This window comes from Priapulus caudatus, unplaced genomic scaffold (assembly GCF_000485595.1).
Source record: "Priapulus caudatus unplaced genomic scaffold, Priapulus_caudatus-5.0.1 Scaffold1353, whole genome shotgun sequence".
Taxonomy (NCBI): Eukaryota; Metazoa; Priapulida; class Priapulimorpha; order Priapulimorphida; family Priapulidae; genus Priapulus; species Priapulus caudatus.
The window spans coordinates 22,937-42,936 of NW_014578414.1; the positions used below are offsets into that span (position 1 = coordinate 22,937).

At 41.8% G+C, this 20,000-nt stretch overlaps 1 protein-coding gene across 2 annotated transcripts; it reads left to right on the forward strand.

Annotated features, from left to right (window-relative positions):
• Window positions 1-861: 861 nt before the first annotated feature.
• On the forward strand, window positions 862-18,881 carry LOC106816336 (DNA replication ATP-dependent helicase/nuclease DNA2-like). Of its 2 annotated transcripts, none has more exons than XM_014820916.1 (23): window positions 862-998; window positions 6,602-6,649; window positions 6,877-8,542; window positions 8,889-9,064; window positions 9,332-9,501; window positions 9,932-10,045; window positions 10,271-10,391; window positions 10,825-10,961; window positions 11,374-11,515; window positions 11,793-11,910; window positions 12,027-12,186; window positions 12,604-12,792; window positions 13,058-13,177; window positions 13,456-13,590; window positions 13,998-14,120; window positions 14,360-14,492; window positions 14,679-14,843; window positions 15,467-15,592; window positions 16,030-16,223; window positions 16,885-17,152; window positions 17,381-17,473; window positions 17,629-17,814; window positions 18,120-18,881. In XM_014820916.1, the coding sequence occupies exons 1-23, from the start codon at window positions 972-974 to the stop codon at window positions 18,312-18,314; spliced, it is 4,806 nt and encodes a 1,601-aa protein (XP_014676402.1). In that variant the 5' UTR covers window positions 862-971; the 3' UTR covers window positions 18,315-18,881. The 2 variants fall into 2 exon arrangements, with proteins under 2 accessions (XP_014676402.1, XP_014676403.1); XM_014820917.1 differs by lacking the exon at window positions 862-998 and adding an exon at window positions 1,006-1,062.
• The last annotated feature ends 1,119 nt before the right edge of the window (window positions 18,882-20,000 follow it).

Consider the following 20,000-nt stretch of genomic DNA (forward strand, 5'->3'; position numbering starts at 1 on the left):
GCATGTAGGGTAAAAAAACCCTACTTTCTGCCTTCGGGCTCTTCCCCTTGACTCCCCTCTCCCTTGCCTCCTTCTTCTTCTACCGCCCCCAGATATCTTTCCTGCCGCCGTTCCTCAGTCTCCCATCCCCTCTCCACCGCAGCAAGCTTTATTATGAAGTTTTCCTCAGACGGCACTGCACGCTTAACACGTGTGCTAGCGCATGCGCAATATCTCACCAGAAGAGTTATATTTTGTGCAGAATAGGCATTTAAAATGGTTGGGGGGGTCTCAGCATAGATTTCCCTAATAAACTTTTACCAGTAGACATGTGTTTATAATTAGGAGAGCGCACTAGCATGTAGGGTACAAAACACCTACTTTATGCCCTCGCGTTCATCTCCTTGCCTCCCCTGTCCCTCGCTCAGCCTAATTATTCTTCTGCCGCCCCAGCTATCTTCCCTGCCGCCGTTCCTCAGTCTCCCATCCCCTCTCCCCCGCAGCAAGCTATATTATGAAGTTTTCCTCAGACGGCACTGCACGCCTAAGACGGTGCGCGCATGCGCAATATCTCCCGAGAGCAATCGTATTTTGCAAAGATTATGCATTTAAAATGAAGAGGAGTTATCCTAGCATATATTTAAATGCACGCATGCTCACACGCGCGCGCGCCCTGACAGACCAACCAATCACTGTTGTTAGGGTTAGTGTGTGTGCGACCAACAGACCTCTCACCCCTCCCTTCTCTCTCTCTCTCTCTCTCTCTCTCTCTCTCTCTCTCTCTCTCTCTCTCTCTCTCGCGCGCGCGCGCGCTGTGGAACACAAGCGAGCGTTTTTCGTGCAACGCGTGCAACATAGATGGCGCCACCTGTCTGGCGGGAACTTCATGTTTAGCTGAGTGTTTAGGTTTTACCAGAGCACTTACTACTTACTGTTTACTTTCCATCTTCCAATTCATTGAAGTGCATTTTTGTTTGTGATTTAGCAAGAAAATGGGACGCACTAAAAATAAACCCACGGTAAAGCGCACATTAAAGCTGAACTGTTTCTGGAACTCACAGGATCTTGAGACTGATGAGTGATGTAAACAAAACTAACCATGCATAGGCCATAGTATAGCTCCAAGAAACGGTATTGCTAGGGTTAGAATACCTAATATTGACGTTAGTCACACAGCCTGGTCGGGTTAAGGCCATAGTTACGATAGTACTAGTCCGAGATTCCTCTGACTAATGCCCACACCGACGATTTTGGTGGATTTGGTGTGGGTTAGCCCACACCAGCTGTTAGCCCACACCAGATGTGGTGGGGGGTAACCCACGGCCACACCAAATCCACCAAAATCGTCGGTGTGGGCATTGGTCAGAGGAATCTCGGACTAAGGCCATATATAGTAGCCTACCACATTGTCATTGTAATTTGTACTGTGTGACAGACTAACACTAACCGTGTCTGTAAATTCGTTGTAACTTGTATTGTAAACTGTGTAGTGTAGAGTAAAAATGGAAAAAAAGGAAAAAATCGGAAAAAAGGGAAAAAATCGCAACAGTGCATCATAGGCATTCAAAAGTGTATAGCGATGTTTCACGTGACGTCATAGATCAGGTCACGTGTATTTGTTATACATGTGTTGTGGTTGGCAGAAGCGAAGCGTGCTGCTTGACATTTACAGATGAATGACCACATGTTCTGTGCGTGTGTGCGTGCGTACGTGCGTGCATGAGTGTGTGCGTGTGTGTGCACGTACACGTGCATGCGTGCGTCCGTGTGTGTGCACGTACACGTGCGTGCGTGCGTGTGTGCGCGCGTGTGCATATGCACGTAGACGTGCGTGCATGCGTGTGCACGTAACACGTGCGTGTGCACGTACACGTGCGTGCATGAGTGTGTGCGTGCGTGTGCACGTACACGTGCGTGCATGCGTGCGGGCGTGCGTGTGTACGTACACGTGCATGCGTGCGTGTGAACTTACACGTGCGTGCATGCGTGCGTTCGACCATGTGTGTGCACGTACACGTGCGTGCGTGCATGTGTGCGCGCGTGCATGCGTGTGCTTGTTCGAACAATATCACGCATCTGCTTGCTGCCAACGCGCTTAAACTGAGCATGTGCGCATATGACGTCAATGTTTATAAACATGAAACATCGCCATAGCAAAGAGGCTTATAATGATATGATGATACTCATTATAAGCTCTTGTGCCATAGTCAGCCGAAAACACAGAGACACGAGTCATACGAAACGTGTTCAAAGTAACAGATCCATTTCTGTTTTTACGCGAATGACACGGCTTGTTGAACCAAATGAGAGACTGGCTATAGTACCTTCGAAGTGGTAGAGAAGAAAAGAAGTGGTAGAAAAAGCGCAAAGGGACGAAGTGCCAGCAAGAATTCAAAACCAAAGGGACAAGAATCTTATTAATTGAGCCATTGAAAACGTTACAAGATTAGCCGTGTTCTAGAAAACCTAAGAGTTTTAGTTTTAAATTCTTGTAAACTGCGTGTTACAATATGTACAGTTGTGTACTATGTATGTATACTCGACTCCGAGTCCGAGTCATTGCACTCCGAGTCCGAGTCATTGCACTCCGAGGCCAAGACCAAGACCGAGACCAAAGAAAACGGTCTCGAGCCGGTCTCGACGGCCAAGACCGGCCTCGAGACCTACAACACTGCTGTTAGCTTACATTATTGTGTCTAGCCTAGGCTGAATCTCGGTCTGCTCTCTAACTTAGGCCAAAACAAAATATATATGTGTTTACCGTTACATAATACATGCCAAAAAAAAAAAAATAGGGTAGGTACGTAGGTAAGGAAAACATTTTATTTTCTTGAAATATTTTATTTACAACCCATGTCTGAAGGATGTGCGTTGTGCCTTGTGAAGCAGGAACTGTCCAATTAATTTTTTTTCATTTTTTTTTTTTTTTCAATGATCAAATTAACAATTTGAAATTGAAAATTGTTAATTGTTAATTGAAAATGACGATTAAATGTTTAGGGTCCGCTGAATAATAGGGTCGGTCGGGAAACCCGTAACCACACCTATTATTTTGTTTTGGCTTTATCATCTAAGACTAAGTTGAAAAGCATCCTGCCAGTACCATATATCCGGAGAGACATGATACAAGATTGCGTGGAAACAGCTGTTGATCTGAGCGCTGCGCGCGGATGAGACGCGCAGTTCCACAGGCACTTGGAACGTCTCTTCAAAAAAAAAAGAAATAAAACAAGAAATGTATTTACTACCAGTCTTAATGTTCTCTACTCTATTTCGCCTATAATCACCTGTAAATGCCGTCAAATGCTCATCCTGCAACACACAAGTTACACCGCACGCCTGCCCTGTGCACAAGCAACATGAATAAGAGCTCTGTAGAATGCCAGTCAAAATGCTCATCTGCAACACACAGGTACACTGCACGCCCGTGCTGTGCACAAACAACATGAATAAGCTCTTATTCATGTTGTTTGTGCACAGGGCGGCGTGCGGTGTACTTGTGTGTTGCAGATGAGCATTTGACCGGCATTTAAAGGTGATTATAGGCGAAATAGAGTAGAGAAACATTAAGACTGGACCTTGGTATAGTAAATACATTTCGTGTTTATTAACCTTTTTTTTTATTGAGACGTTCTAAGTGCCTGTGCGCAGTTCCGCGGGATATGCGCACGCGACCGCGGGATGCTTCAATTGTTCAGTTGAAGGCTGTCCGCAGTGGAGACGTGCGCCAAATTCGAGGCCCGGCGCACGTCTCCACAGCGGTCAGCGGATGGTCTGTAGTTTTAGAAGATAACAATGAAGACTATGAATGAAATTCTAAATAAGAACTATCGGCGGCTAAATAAGAGCAATATACAGACCTTTGAATTTCTTGACTAGTCAGTCAAAGGGCTTGTTGGGGGTCCATTATGCAGATCTTCCAATTGAAATGGCCCATGAAATTGTCAAGTGGAATTGTGTTTTTCAGAACCCCAAAGAAAATGTCTCCCTCTTAAATGCACCCCTCCCTGATCAATCACGCATTCAGGCGTAAACAATAACACTAACAGAGATGAAATTGTGTTGAGTTTATGGCTCTTGACGCACGTGCATTGACGTACAAGACTGATGAAACAGGCACTTGGAACGTCTCAATAAGAATAAATCTTCACACAATTTTTCACAATGATCGACCGCCTGGGTGCAAAATAGGTGAACGTATGTGAAACATATACGGTTAGTACTTACTGTGACATATCCGTGACTAACTGACACCACTAAATTGGTAAAATGTTCCATGCACCTTAAGAAATGCTGATACATTACGAGGTTATCTGTATCATCGCAGAACTCCCGACACCGCCCATCCTGATGTCACAAAGCTATATGTAAACAAACACGCGTGTTGCGAGGTGCCTGCCTCCGATATCCATTTCGAGGCTCGCTAAGCCAAGTATAAAGCGCGCGGGCAAGACATCACACACAGCTACGTTCATTGGCTAAAACAATTGAGTAGCGCGGTTAGGGATTTTCGGAATTATTTAATTTTAAGAAAAACTTCAATGTTCAATGAATGACGCACTCGTTCACTTCCGAAAGCGGGTAAAAATGCCTAATTTTTCCACTTCGGTGCGAAATGCATCGGCCGGGCCTTACCTTATTTACGAAAAGCAAACAGTCTCGCCAAACACCTACACGCAGTAACGGGTCACGTCGTTGACGCCCCATTCATGCCCATCAACGAAGAAGGCGGGGCTTATTCTGATTACGGAAATGCGAAAAATGCAACAGAAGGACGTAGCGTGTTAAACAGCGTGTTATGTTCGTATTTGTGGCAAACTCTATCGTAGGAAACTGTTCTACTACTAGCCTAGCAGAATGCCCTAGTTCCTGAGATCGGCGATTTGGTGGTCCCATGGGTCCCCACCTTTAAAAATATAAAAGACTGGTGCGGCGTAGGCTGTGATTGGAAGACACAAAGTGTCAATCCTCGGTGCGCCTCGGCATCATGGTCGCATCACGTCCAGTACGTGTTGTATAACAAGTCAAGTAACTGACTCGGGACTCGAGTCGACTCGAATCGCATTTTCTGGTGACTTGACTTGACTCGAGTCGGGAACCCAAAATGACTTGACTTGACTCGAGTCACCACTGAAAATGACTTGACTTGACTCTGACTCAACCGTTATTGTTATGACTTGACTCGAGTCGTGGCCAGAGACTCGAGTCAAAGCACAGGACTTGAGTCGCTATTTGATGACTCGAGTGCTTCTAAGTTATAACTAGTGCATGCTAGCGCTAGCACTAGCGAAACTCGGACCGCAAGATTAATTACATCAAGAGTTCATGATAGAAATTAACTATAAATCATGACAAATACTATTACAGAATAAACAATATTTTGTTACTTGCTAAAATTTATTTATTAAGTTTAATCTGTTTTTTGAAATGTTTTGCTTTTACATTTTGATGGACGAGGACATGGGCTATACGTGTACATGTTTGTTTTTCATCGCATGCGCTGGCTCCAGCATTTCATGTGCGTGCGATATGGTGAGCGCGCGCGATATGGTGTCAGTGATTTTTTTTACAATTCCAAGAAAGAGTTTTGCTGTTGCCCTCATCCCAGCGGTGATCACCCCCTACATATTCAATAATGAACGCGACCTAAACAATGACCCCCTCTCCCCCGTACATCAATCAATGCCGCGCTGCAAGCGCAAGAATTGTTTTACTAAAAAGAGAATTGTTGTAGTCAGAATGAAGCCTTTACCTGTACTCAAAAGTGCCTCAAATACCTTCTCCTGCGATCTACATTTTTAAATTTTTCTGGGGGAGGACACCCATACCCCCCGCCTGTTTCTCACCACCCGCATAGAAATCCTGCATCGGCCACTGTGGAGCGTAACAAATTGAGCACCTCACTTCAAAAATCATTCGGCGGCGCATATAGAGAGAGTACTGCTAACAAAGATTTGGAATATTTATTTTTGTATGCATGTCAAAACTCAAATTTGAGTTCATCAGGTGGTCGGGCAAGACATTTGGCCAACAATTGAAATAGAACAAGAACAGTCAAAACAAAACAAGAATGCGGTTAGTACTAAGTAGTTAAGAAAATTATCTAAAGTGAACTAAACAAACTACATGCAAGAGTGGGGATCTGACATTTCATAAAATGGCTTTTGGTAAAATGGGTCACCTGCCACTTTGAGTAAGTGACTCGAGATGACTTGTTGAAGTTAGCAACTGACTCGAGTTGACTTGAGGAAATTTTTTTACTTGACTTGACAATGTGTCTGACTTGACTTGACTTGACTTGGGCAAATTAATAAATGACTTGACTTGACTTGTGACTCAACCACTGTTGACTTGACTTGACTTGTGACTCAACCACTGTTGACTTGACTTGACTTGAGAAAATACGATAATTAATTTAACACATTGTCTATAATACGTCTTCTCGAGTTGACAGATGTTCTAGGCAACATATTTTGATCTCATTGCTCTAGATTGAAGTGTGATATTACTCTGTAGGGAGTCCAGGGGGGTTTTGCATTTGTTGTGGGGGATAATGGTATCAAGTAAGAAATGATTGTTACATTGATTACACTCTTAATTGACCATTTTTATTTTTTATCAGCCAAAGAAGGGAGACAAGAATCAGATGAAGATCTCCTCATTTTTCCAGGTATTCACCTGTGCTAATATTTTATAGTAGAAGAACAACAATATGTATAATTGTGTTTGTTTCCTTATTCACACAAAAATTATATACTCCCCTATATCCATACCATTAAACATAGTATAAAGCTTTATAATATTTATTAGGGATATTATCACAGCAGCATTACTGTGAGGAGGCCCACTTGATACTGGATTATTGATTTTTAGCAGATTTATTTTTTCTCGTTTTAGTGTGATGCCAAAAATAAGAAGACTTTGTTCACGTGTATCGAACCAGTATCAGAATCTGCAAAAGGTGGGCCTATGTCTCCAAACTCTGATTTAAAATCAAGGAGGACAACCTCTGGGAGAAAGTCATCTGTCGACCATGGAAGTGGTGTGATCGTTCTGGAAGATGATGACAATAATGACTTCAGTCATTCCAGCAAAATCACAAGTCAGTTGAACGTGACAAAGAGGTCTTCCTTATGCACAGTCACTGACACTGGGGAAAATTCAAGGTTGAGAGCAAGAGTGGACCCTAACACTCCTGTCAAATCTCACAGCGAAAAGGGAGACCTATTGGCTGAAACAAAGAGTTCAGCATTCAATGAATCCTCATCTGAGCAGAAGGAAAATCACGGAGCCCAGCCGCACAAATTGCAAAACGCATGTAACGCCAAAATTTCAAAAACTTGCGTTCGTGATACGCAATGTGACACGAATCTCCCAGTTAACAGATTTACGGATCCGTCTGAGGACTTCCTGATTCCAGACACGCCACAACAGATGATGCGCCCCACTGCCAGCAGATACATCTGCCCGAAGCCAAGTGTTACTCTACGCTCTAAGCTACAGCCAAAGTTACTCCCTACTCTAGAACCTCCGGCTAAAGTTTCCCAATCAGTCGAGGATGGCAGAACAAGGCAGAAAGAAACCAGTGGAAAGTTACATGTCCTAAGCAGGAAAGCTGGCAAAGCGGATACCGCTTCTACACGGCTATCATCGGTCAGCAACCGAGCACAGGAGCGGGGGATTTCTATAAAATCAATTTCTCAAGGGAAAACAACAAAGCGGTGCTCCACAAAGGGACTGTCTCCAAATTCCAAGCGCATTGCCGCAAGCCCAATGCGTCACGTACACCCCGACTCGCCCGATTCGCCTATACACCTGAGCAAAGGGGTGCTAAGCACCAAAACCGCGCTTACGTTTGGCAGTTGCGAGCTAGCACCAACGACAAAAACCGAACACGTGTCGGGGCGGAAGTCGCTAGAATACGTGGAATGCGACGGTGCCAGTATGAACAATAAAGTGGCCAGCCCCAAAAATACAACGATCGAAAACAAAAATGTTCATGTCCATGATAGCAGTAATGTCAGTGATCACGAAGATTTGAAGGACCCTGAGAAAGATAATGAGGGGATGCTTAGCAAGTCTATGTACATTGAAAACGTCAGCTGTGATCCTGAAGTAATAAATTGTACTGCTCAAAACAGTAGTTTCCTATCTATAGATGGTGAACACATAAGAGGTGAGCAGTTGCGTACAGATCCAGGTTGTGGTCCAGATGTGAAAGTTGCAATTGCTAATGAGCACAACAGCTCTCAAGGTGCTACTGTAACTGAAATACGTGATAGAGATCAGGTTAATGTTACATCAACACATCCAAAGTCACTAGGTGTTGCAACAAAAGAAGTTAATGCAGTGCCTGCAGAGGCAGAGGACTTTTACATAGAAGATCCTCCAACACAAGTGTGTAATCAGATGCTTCAGGTTCAACCTGCAGACAGTAAGATGAGTGAAAACGATGGGCACTGCCAGTATATCGATGATTTCGCAGCTATGGAAGAGGCATTGAATGACAACTTCAGTTGTCTGTCTCCATTTAAGGAATCGGTAACAGCTGGATCAAGAGCAGGTACGTGCAGTACTTTTATTGTTACACTCAAGCCTGCATTAGCGGACACCTCTATAGAACAAACACCTGTCTATAAAGGACACTTGGTATTTCCCTTGAGTGACAGTTATACAATAAACCCACCCTTATAGAATGGTCACCTACATATAAAGCCCACTTTGGTGCTTACCTTGAGTGGCTTTTTTATATAAGCCTGGCTGTACCACAGACATACGTATGCTATACTATTATACCGTTATGTGCATATGTTCATGATTATTACTGATAGCTCTTATAGCTGTTTGAATACGGACGTGTTATTAAGTGAAATCTGACTAATTTCCTTTCTGTGCTGTCATGATATCAGATGAGCCAGCGATGACCTTTGAAACATACGACCCGACTAGGATGCCTGTACCAGCTGCCAAGTATGGCCGACACACAGTCAGCGATGTTCAGCCGTGCCCAGAGCAAGGCTTTACTGAGCTGACACTCACTCGAGATGACAGAAAACTGGAAAGACCAGAGAAGTGCATTCTTCAGGTAATTTTACCCCAGAGTGTAGCATAAATATTGGAATCGAATTGTTGATGTTATTGGTCTCTGGTCCAGAAGTCCAGGAAAGCACATTCTTAAGATAGTTTTACCCCGGAGTGTAGGCTCCCAGTTGATATCTGTCCATTGATGTTGTTCTGTGGCAAGTCAATGATGTTATTGTTGATGTGAAATTAAAGTGTAGTCTATAATCCGAGTTATAAGTTGAGGTGCTGGGGAACTGCACGGGTGTTTAACCATGTGGTTACTATGCAGGGTGTCTGGCAGCAGACACCAGTCTCGCTGGGAGATGTGGTACATGTGCTAGCGAAGAGAGATGGCTCCGGGTTCTACGTGGTCAATAATACTGACGGACTCATCGTTGTCAACCCTGACACTCTGCTCTCTGGTACAACAGTCGTGTCAGCCGTCTACTGCAGACGAAGGTGGGTTTTTAGTCTTTGCTTTCATTTTAGTTTGGTTCTATGTTTTCATTGGGGGAAAATGACTTGTAGGAGGTATTGCTGTTTCTCTCTATTGAATTCAGATTGAGCTGTGAAGTAGGCAGACTTTGCTGACAAACGTACTCATGTCTTATACCTTCTATTGAGGCTGAAAGTATTACAGGTGTCATTTCACTCACTACCTTTATTGTGAACCTCCTGTACATGTCACAGATGCATTGTGAGCTTGATATATATATATCTGAACTTTCACAATCGAACTGTGTCACAGGAAATTGAAAATGCTGTTGCCTCTGGTTAATAACTAGTGCTTATAGGATTTCTAACTTGTTATTTGGTCATTCCTGTTGGTAACTTTGTATGTGAAGTGCTAATGATTCTAATTAAGTTGCTGGTGGTTGTATGATATCAGGTGTGTGCTTGGGCAGAGGTTCCGGGATCTGGATGCAGGCAACATTTACATGCTACATGGATCAGTCATTCATGCGTTTTTTCAAGAAGCTGTCTTAAAGAGGATGTTTGACAGGTGTGCATGTCTTTGCTGCATCTTCATCGATTTTTTAATTGTTTTAGCACTCCTGTCAACCTGTTACAATTCTGTGTGTGTGTGTGCGTGCGTGCGTACATGTGTGCGTGTGACTGTGTGTAATAGTGTCCATGTGTTATTTCAGTGTATTGCATGTAGTCCTGCTTCTTTTCATTTTATGGGCTGCTTATTTTGTTGGTCTTATGATCTAGATTTTTTTTTTAGAAGTGACTTAGGCAAGATAGCAGAGAAGGTGATAGGGGAAGAGCAGTTCCTGCATGATATGTATGGGTTAAATGTTGACGAGCGAGAGGTTATGTCTGAAATCGACAAATACATTTCACAGGTGAGCCTACGGTTAGTTTTAACACTAGCATTGTATTTAATTATCCGCATTTTGTGGAGTCATCCCTGTGCATGTTGTGCTCTACATAATGTATTTATAACAAAAGTTTCATGCTCACTCACATTATAGATATTGATAGATCTATTGATAAATCTATATTGTAGCATTTTTGTAAACTTATACTAGTTATATTATTGTGTAAACTATGTAAATGTAAGTTGCATGTGCACCATTGTAAACTGTGTAATCTGTAATGTACATTTGAAAATTCTCGAATTATAGGCCTATATTGCTCAATGCACTGATAGCACGTTTTGCATGATGCACCTCCAATTCAGTATAGGGGAGGTGACATCTATGCTATTAATAAGCAGTGTCTTAAAAGTTAATAACCTATTGTGATTATTTTATATTATTATCATGATGTTTGCAGGTACAGAACTGGGCAGCAAACCATATGAGTGGAATCTTTGGAAGTAGTGCACAGCAAGATGAGCGACACAAGAAAAACGGTGATGACATCAAAGTATGTGCAGTGAAAGATATTGAAGAAAACATCTGGTCACCAAAGTAAGGCATGAAACATTTCATTATGTTTTAGCAAGCAGTCATGGGCATAAATAAATTTCATTATAAATGTTACAGAAGATTTTATGGCATATATTCTACATAAATGGCATCAATATCAATCTTAATTTCAATTGGAGTAGCGATTTAGCAAAACACCTTGTAACCATTTTAATTAACAAAAGTTTCAAAATTACAAATGCCTGTAATTTCTTGCATATAACACCTTGTTACTAATGAACAAATTTTTGGCGTGTGTAGATTTTTTACCTTAGAGCTGGTGGTTGTTTTATTGTCCTATGGAACAGATTAACGATGAAAAGTCTCAGCTGGTATTTAAAAGAACTGCATGCGATAAGAACATCCCAGTTTTTACTCAGGATTTATTACATCCTGTACAAAATTCTTCTCACAGATATGGTGTGAAAGGAAAGATAGATCTCACGGTGGAGGTCAAGATACATGCTAGAAGCAAATCCAGCAGACCCTATAAGAAAGTTGTTCCTCTAGAACTGAAGACAGGAAAAGCTTCCTTCTCTGCAGAGCACAAAGGCCAGGTCAGCTAAGAAGACAATTCACATGTCTTATATATCTTATTTATATTGCAGACTGTTAGTCAAGGGTGTGATGGTGATACTGCTTCACACGCAAATTTAACAAAATCACCGAACTGAATGAGGGAGAAAGGAGGGCTTGCACAGCCCTCCCCCACACACCCTCCCATGCACCATTCTCTCCCTCATAATAATGTCATCAATTTATCAATTTTCTGCCACCAGATGGGACAATCTTTTCTTTTTTTGTTTTGTCCTGTCACCATTTCAATGTTGACAGGTGACACTGTACAGCATGATGATGTCAGATCGCCGTGACAACCCAGAGGAAGGTTTACTTCTATATCTAAAAGAGGGTGCGATGGTTAGCGTTCCCGCCCATCCTGCAAGTGTACGAGGTTTGTTACCAGTGTGTTGATTAACATATAAGAACATGTATCTTAATTGTTATAGCCATTCACTTGACTGATTCATGCTGATGTGTTACATTGTTGTATTTCCTCTTTATTCTAAGGCTTAGTCCAACTCAGGAACGAGTTGGCAGCTCATTTGTCGAGATTTGTTTCGAGATGTGATGACAGAGCTCCGCGTCCTATGTCTCTACCACCACCTATAGACAACGTGAGGTCCTGCAGTAGGTGCCCACAACTTCTCAACTGTACTCTATATCAAAGGTGAGAGCGAAACGCAATCAAAACGTAATCAGGGGTAAATAAAAACAAATCCTGATAGAATCCGTAGTAGAAAGGTCAGCCTGCAAGCCTGAGTAATATGTTTGATTGGCATTCAGATGGATACCATTTCTCTTACATGGATGACAATTATAGCTCACCTATTCGTTGTTTAGTTGTTTTTATCTGCCACTAGTCGGTGTAGTTAATTGATATTGAGATCAGTGAAGTCTAGTCGACATTACAAAGAGATATAACGGCTTTTCTCAGTACACACATGCATATATTCAGTACTGTTAAATTCACCCCATGAAACAATTTCAATCTAATGTTCTTTCACTTCTATTGGAGTGTAGTTACAACTTCATGTTCTAGTTTTCCTTTACAATATGTATTTTTAATCACCACTGTTGCATCCAGATCTATTGAGATATCGACTCCACCAGCAGGACATGCGATGGAATCTCTCCTCCGAGATACCCTCTCTCACCTAAGCCAATGCCACATGGATTACTACAGCCACTGGGTGACGATGCTTCTACTTGAGATGGAGACAGAGGCTCAGCGGCGCAACCTGGTGGATATCTGGTGCATGACAGGCTGGGAGAGGTAATAACAAATAATAATAATATAGAATTTTCTTGTCCATGTTACAGTAAAATATGTTCAGATGCCCAATATATATAAATAATATCAAAACATTATAAAACCGACAGAACAACAGTGAAAAAGCGATAGATAATATCAACAGTAGTTTCGTCATTGTGTCATTTCAGTGGACCACAGCTGTTGATGTTCAGTGAGATTTTAATGATAAATATGATGATATCAAGGATCGAGTCTTTGTAATGCACGCTATCTAATGTCATTTCAGGGAACAAAAAGGCCAAGCATTTGCAGGCTTAGTGCTGCTTGATGGGAACTATGATCAGGATTCTGAGCTAGGAAGTCGGCAGTTTGCGCATACATTCAAAAGGCATAAAAACTGCACACAGTGAGTGACTTTCTCCTGCCTGTATACATCGTGTACCCTGCTAGATTAACAATAAAATCTATATTCACGCATTCATGGCATTTCCCCTGAGGTGATTTTTTGGATGTATGTGTGAGTGTGTGTTAGCAAGCACCAGTGTAAATATATATTTAAATTATATATTTTTAAGTTTGGTCCTAATTCATTCAACGACGAGTCATGTACTGGTATAGATGTTGGAGGGTGGATTTTTGTAGCAGAAAATGTTTTATTTCACTCCTGTGTTGTGTGGTTCGCAGACACCAGCTCACGATGAGTGGTCTACATGCAGGTGACAGTGTGGTTGTGAGCTTAGATCTCCCACAAGAGGTCGCCATCAGCAGTGGCATCATCAGAGAAGTTTGTCACAGTTCTCTGCAGCTGGTGTTAGACAGGCATGCAATTCACTCATTCTCATTATGAACATCTATTACATTAAAATTATAACATTAACTGTAATGAACTGTAATGTTAACATGAATATGATGTTAGCTTGCACAGTCTGTATTCTCTAAAATTATAAAACTCGGGTAAAATATTCATCATTCTTTTTCTGTCTGGTTTGCTAATTCTGTTCAGTTATTCATACGCCCACAAATAGCATATCCTACCAAGATTACATAATACAGATGTCTCCCTTATGTACTTCTTTTCACCGTTTTACTATAATCTTATCTAGAATGTCTCTCCCACCTCATACGTAAACGGTTTATTCATTTTGAGGTCGGATATGGGTGGTGAAAAGGTATACTGATGGTATGTGCTGTAATACACATAGCGTGCATTCGTTATTCAATTGTAGAGACCTTCGGTTGGATAGGGAGTGGAGAGGCCATGTTTACAGAGTTGACCTTTGTGATTCATTCAGCACCATGATCAGCAGCTTTACGAACCTCTCTCGTCTCATGCTCGACACACCGCACAGGTACATAACAGGCATTAGCAAGTGCCAACATCTGTTATTCCTCACTTCCTATTGCACTTAATTCACTGCAACAATATATGAGCATTACCACATGTATAATGTACATTATTATATGTGTGAAATCCTGGCTATCACATCAGTTCGACTGCTCGTACACGTACTTGTTCTTCGATGAATGAACGTTACAGCACAACGTTTGAGATAACGTGAACATCTGTGATCTCACTGTTTCCACGCAGCACTCGCCTGCGGGAGGTCGTAGCCGACCTGCGCAGCCCTCGTGAGCGCAGCACCTTGGGCAAGGACGTGGTGAAGCGATGCAAGCACGTGCTCAAACCCCTCAACAAGCTTCAGCAGCGAGCCGTCTTCAAGGTATCAAACTGCCACCACCACCTCTTTCCACTCACATCTTCTCTGTTGTTCACTTATTCGTTCTCGTATAGATTAGTTGTTGGAAGTAGAGTGATCCGTGGCGCATTTCCTGCGCTTAGGCGTTGTCCACTATTAAATTAAATTATTAATCCATTACCATGAAGTTGCGTAACTACGTTGCGATAGGTGCTGATGGCAGACGAGTATCTGCTCATTAAAGGCTTTCCGGGTGCTGGTAAGACCAGCACCATCGTGGCACTCATCGAGGCTTTAGTGCTGCTAGGTAACAGTGTGCTGGTCACTAGTTACACGCACTCGGCTGTCGACAATCTCCTGCTGAAGCTGAAGCAGGTATGTGTAAACATAGTTTTCTGTGCTATTGCACTTCGTTTAACAGTCAAACATATATATATGTTTCCGAGGTTTGTTCGCTAAAAGAAGTGTTTGTGAAATGATTATTCTCATCATCACGGTCATTGTAACATGGTGCTTGCTTCTTACTAGGTAGTGGTTCGCAGGTTGCGCACAAGCATTGTCAGTGCATTGGTGTTGTTTAACGTAAGATAGGCAATGGTAAACCGCAATAGTGGTGGCAGGCATCGTTAGTATTTTGTAATTAAAATCTGATTGATCTTTTCCGTTAATGACACCATACTGAGTATCACACAGCATTTATTGAATATATTTTTTCATTGTCATTAAACGAAAAATCCACTTAATCGAGTATATTACAGTGATATATTATATAATTTATGTACAAAATATTTAATTCTCTATGTGTATATTGTATATATATATGCTAGTATGTAAATGTGAAGGCTGGCGTGCCTGATGTCTGCTAAATAATGGTTTTGTAGCTTGTACTATGTATACTACTACCATGTGTACGTTCATGCACTTACAATGTCTATCGGGAATTGATTGTGCAAACTTTGGAGAGTTGACCACCTATAATCGTGTCGTCTGCATTGTAGAAGGGTGTGGATTTCCTACGCCTTGGCAGACGCAGCAGAATTCATGCAGACATCTTGCCTCATAGTGCGGAAGTACTCACATGTGGGCTCTCTGTGCAGCAACTCACTGACTTCTACGCATCTAAGGTAGGTTTGTACCTACTGCTACTCATATTATACTGTGAAGTCTTGTCGACCATTTCGGACCTTGCTGTGCTCTCCACAGATGTCTATAAATTCCTTACTCTTTGTAATGGTACAGTTAATATGGTTGGAAGCTATCAGAATGCAAAATGCTTTAATTATTTAGCTACCCCCCCCCCCCTAGATTAATTGTTCAATGCTAGGGTCATGCTCCTGGTGTTGTGTCCATTTTGCTTCTGTGATAATTTCAATAAGTGTGGCCTTGCAACAAGCTTGTCATTAAGGTTTCATTTCTGTTGCCCCACTAAGCTGATAATGTAGCTGTAGTCGATAAATAAATGCATATGCTTTTTAGATGGTTCACTGTTATAATAATATCACTGAGTAGGTATTTTACTTTCTCTTGTGCAAACAAATGCACGCACACGCACCACAAGCAGATGGTTGTTGCAACGACGTGTCTGGGCGTTGGGCACGTGTTATTCACACGACGCCGCTTCGACTACTGCATCGTTGACGAGGCAACACAGGTGATGCAGCCGGCGTGCCTAGGACCACTGTTCTGCGCTGACCGATTCGTGCTCGTAGGTGATCCACGGCAACTCCCTCCTGTCATCCGGAGCAAGGAGGCTAAGTACGAGCCAAGCAACACTGAAGTAGAATAGTGCAGCAGATTTTGTCAACATTGTTCCACACTGCTCAACAAGTTGTTGCCAACATTGTTCAACAAGTTGTTAGCAACATTATTAATGAGTGGTTGCCAACATTGCTGCCAATATTTGTAGAACCATGAGTCATTGGCTTAATAGAAATGATTGATTTGCCTGTACGTCTGTAGCCAACAAGGCTTGATCAGGTACCCATTACATTATATTTAATTTGTGCTAAGAAATGTAAATTTAATAGTACATGGCGTTTTCAGTTGATAATGTATGTATATGCCATCGCTAATAGCTGGAATTGTAATATATTGATATTGTTTCTTATTTTGTTGGTTTTCATATACATTTAAAAAAATGTATTACAACCTTCATCAGGTCGACTTTATTTGGCCATTAAAATGCACTGCTTTATGACTGCAGCAATATTTTATTAAGAAAATATATTAAAAGTGACTTGAATTCACTTGAAATTGTCAACAAAATTGAGAAACAATCTGAACATTAATTTTATACAGTGGGCAAGGGTAACCCAACACACTGACTAAATGATGTCCTTGTGAGATGTCAGTATAGTTAGTTTTCCCTATATATGTCATTTTTACATTATTCGGTTGTCGTTTGTTTTTCGAGCAGGTCTATGGGAATGGACGAGAGTCTGTTTGTGCGCTTGGACAAGCCAAGCTGCACCGTTGAACTTAGCCTGCAGTACCGCATGAATTCTGAGATCACTCGGATCGCCAATGCGATCACGTACAAGGGTGCTCTAAGCTGCAGTTCAAACGCAGTGGCATCTGCGTGCTTGACACTGTCAGTGCCCAAGTTGACAACCAACGTGCCATGGCTCGCCGAGATTCTAGACTGCCACCTAGAGAAATCTGCTCAGTTTCTAGACACCGATCAGGTAGGACTAATTACGGATAGTCCACTGCTAAACGTGACGATGCCAAGCACAGAATAGTAGGTCTTCAAACTGTACACCACCGCACTAATTGCTTCCTTTTGTAAGATGTTGTTCCAGTCACTTTGCTGCATTTGTTCAAAATATCCCTTTAACATTATGTGTGAGATTTTTTAGTTGTCGTTTTGAATGTCATTTACATTTATGCTGGAGAAATCTATAATGTTACAGGTCCCTGCTCTTCAGTCATACGACTCAAAGAAGATGGTGAAAAACGAAACAGAGGGAAAACTTGCCACCATCATATCTGCAACATTAATCAAGGTATTGAAGACCATAATAGTACAACTTATACATCTGTATATGTCGTACAATGTATTATAGTTGTTCACACTGTGAATATACATTCTTTTCATGCGAGAAAATAAAATGCCTTCATTACTGTATATATCTAAGAAAGAAACACCTCTACTTTCTAGGCTGGTGTGAAACCATGCGACATCGGGATAATAGCACCATACAGAAACCAAGTCACACTAATTAAATCCATGTTATCGCTGCGAGACGACACATTGGTGGAAGTGAACACTGTAGATCAGTACCAGGGACGAGATAAGAGTGTCGTCATCGTGTCATTTGTCAGGACCGATGCGACTGAAGGATCGGTAAGCTGAAAATTCTTTAGGATAACTGTTAGAAATTCTTCTTTTAGGAGGCATACACACGTGCATGAAAATGGTTGGGGAATAACGATAATTGTAATGACAATAACAGTAACCATGAAAATGTCAATGACCATTGGAATTTCAATTACAATGACAATGATAGTGATAGTGATTCAGATTGTCATAGTCAATGGTAATTGTAATAATGGTAATTAAATAATTATGATAATAATGGGAAAAATGAATGCATAATATCATTAATATGAATGTATATATATGTATATTGTACATGTGCATGTCTACAGGTGAGCAGCATATTGAGAGATACGAGGCGCCTGAACGTTGCAATCACACGAGCCAAGCACAAGCTGATCCTCCTTGGCAGTCTCTCCACCATGCGGCGCTATGAACCACTTGCCAATCTAATCCACAGTCTCAGAGATGACCAGGTGGTTGCACTACCAACTGAGGCGCATGTTAATCATGATACATGTCAATAAGACGTAGTCGATAAGAACATAATTATTGGCCGAGGCTATATTCGCCCGACCGTCGGGTGTGTATGTTGCTACTGTCTATTCGCCTGACCGTCGGCAAATGCGTAAAATCTCTAAGGCTATCCCAGAAACCACCGCAGCCTACGCCCTACTCCCTAACCCTAACCCTAACCCTAACCCTTTCAACAATATTCAATAGATTATCGCTAATAACCGCTGAGCCTACACAATGAACAATAACATGATAACAATGGAACTATGGACCGTCGGGTCTATAGAGAACGGTTTATTATACACCCGACCGTCGGGCCAATAGTCACCTCCATAATTATTGCCGTGCAATATTATTTGTCAATTTTTGTAAGATTTCTACAGAAACCTAAGATTAATTTGACTCTACTCGATTAGTCTTTGACTCGAATATAAGAAACTGGTAGCTTTGATTATTTTAGTATAATTTTATACCAATCAATCATTTGTTTGGATGTTGTTGTTGGATGTAGTAAGATAAGTTCTGAATCTAACAAGAAAATCATGTTCGTAAATACAAATATGTGTACATATATCTAATAAAGCAATTATTTTAATATAATCTAGATACCGATCTGTTTTGTAATTTTGATATTGGAGTGAACAAACAAAAAATATACATTGTATTGTGCTCTAAAAACCGAATCGGGTACTGGGGAGAAATACACATTTTTCCGGAAATAGCCGAACGGTAGTAGGGTGCAACTTCGGGATCGCTCGGGTCCATAATACACATGTGTACACATGTATACGCATTGTGAACCCTAACCCTAACCCTAACCATAACCCTAATCCTAACCATAAACAGAAAAATGAAAAAATAAAAACATAAAAACTAAACAGATAGGATTCGAACCAACGACCTTTTACACGTATCACCCATGCCGTACGAGCTCGGCTATTCAGCATTATTGCATCGCGTTCATCCCCTTGCCTTCCCTGTCCCTCGCTCAGCCTCATTATTCTACCGCCCCAGCTATCTTCCCTGCCGCCTTTCCTTAGTCTCCCATCCCTTCTCTCCCACAGCAAGCTATATTATGAAGTTTCACTCAGACGGCAATTCGCGCTTAACACGGTGCGCGCGCATGCGCAATATCTCCCGAGAGAAATTGTATTTTGCAAAGATTATGCATTTAAAATAAAGAAGAGTTATCCTAGCATAGATTTATATGATAACATTTCATATGTAGACATAATTTAAGAAATAGGAGGAAGACCTTGCATGTAAGGTCCCCGGTGCATATACCAGCCAGTACACAATCTGGCTACGTTAGTGTGTTAGCGCATGCGCAATATCTCACCAGAGGAGTTATATTTTGTGCTAAATATGCATTTAAATTGGTTAGGAGGGATCTCAGCATAGATTTGCCTGATAACTTTTATCAGTTGACATGAGTTTATAATTAGGAGAGCGCTCTAGCATGTAGGGTACAAAACACCTACTTTATGCCCTCGCGTCATTCCCGTTGCCTCCCCTGTCTCTCGCTCAGCCTCCTTCTTCTACCGCCTCCAGCTATCTTTCCTGCAGCCTTTCCTTAGTCTCCCATCCCCTCTCCCCCGCAGCAAGCTATATTATGAAGTTTGCCTCAAACGGCACTGCACGCCTAACACGGTGCGCGCGCATGCGCAATATCTCCCATGAGAAATCGTATTTTGCAA

Bases quoted from the DNA above. Each gene is read 5' to 3' on its own strand.
- LOC106816336 (XM_014820916.1), top strand. From the start codon at position 972: ATGGGACGCACTAAAAATAAACCCACG. The intron at 999-6,601 runs GTAAAGCGCACA...ATTTTTTATCAG, and splicing joins GCACTAAAAATAAACCCACG to CCAAAGAAGGGAGACAAGAA. The intron at 16,224-16,884 runs GTACGAGCCAAG...TTTTTCGAGCAG, and splicing joins ATCCGGAGCAAGGAGGCTAA to GTCTATGGGAATGGACGAGA.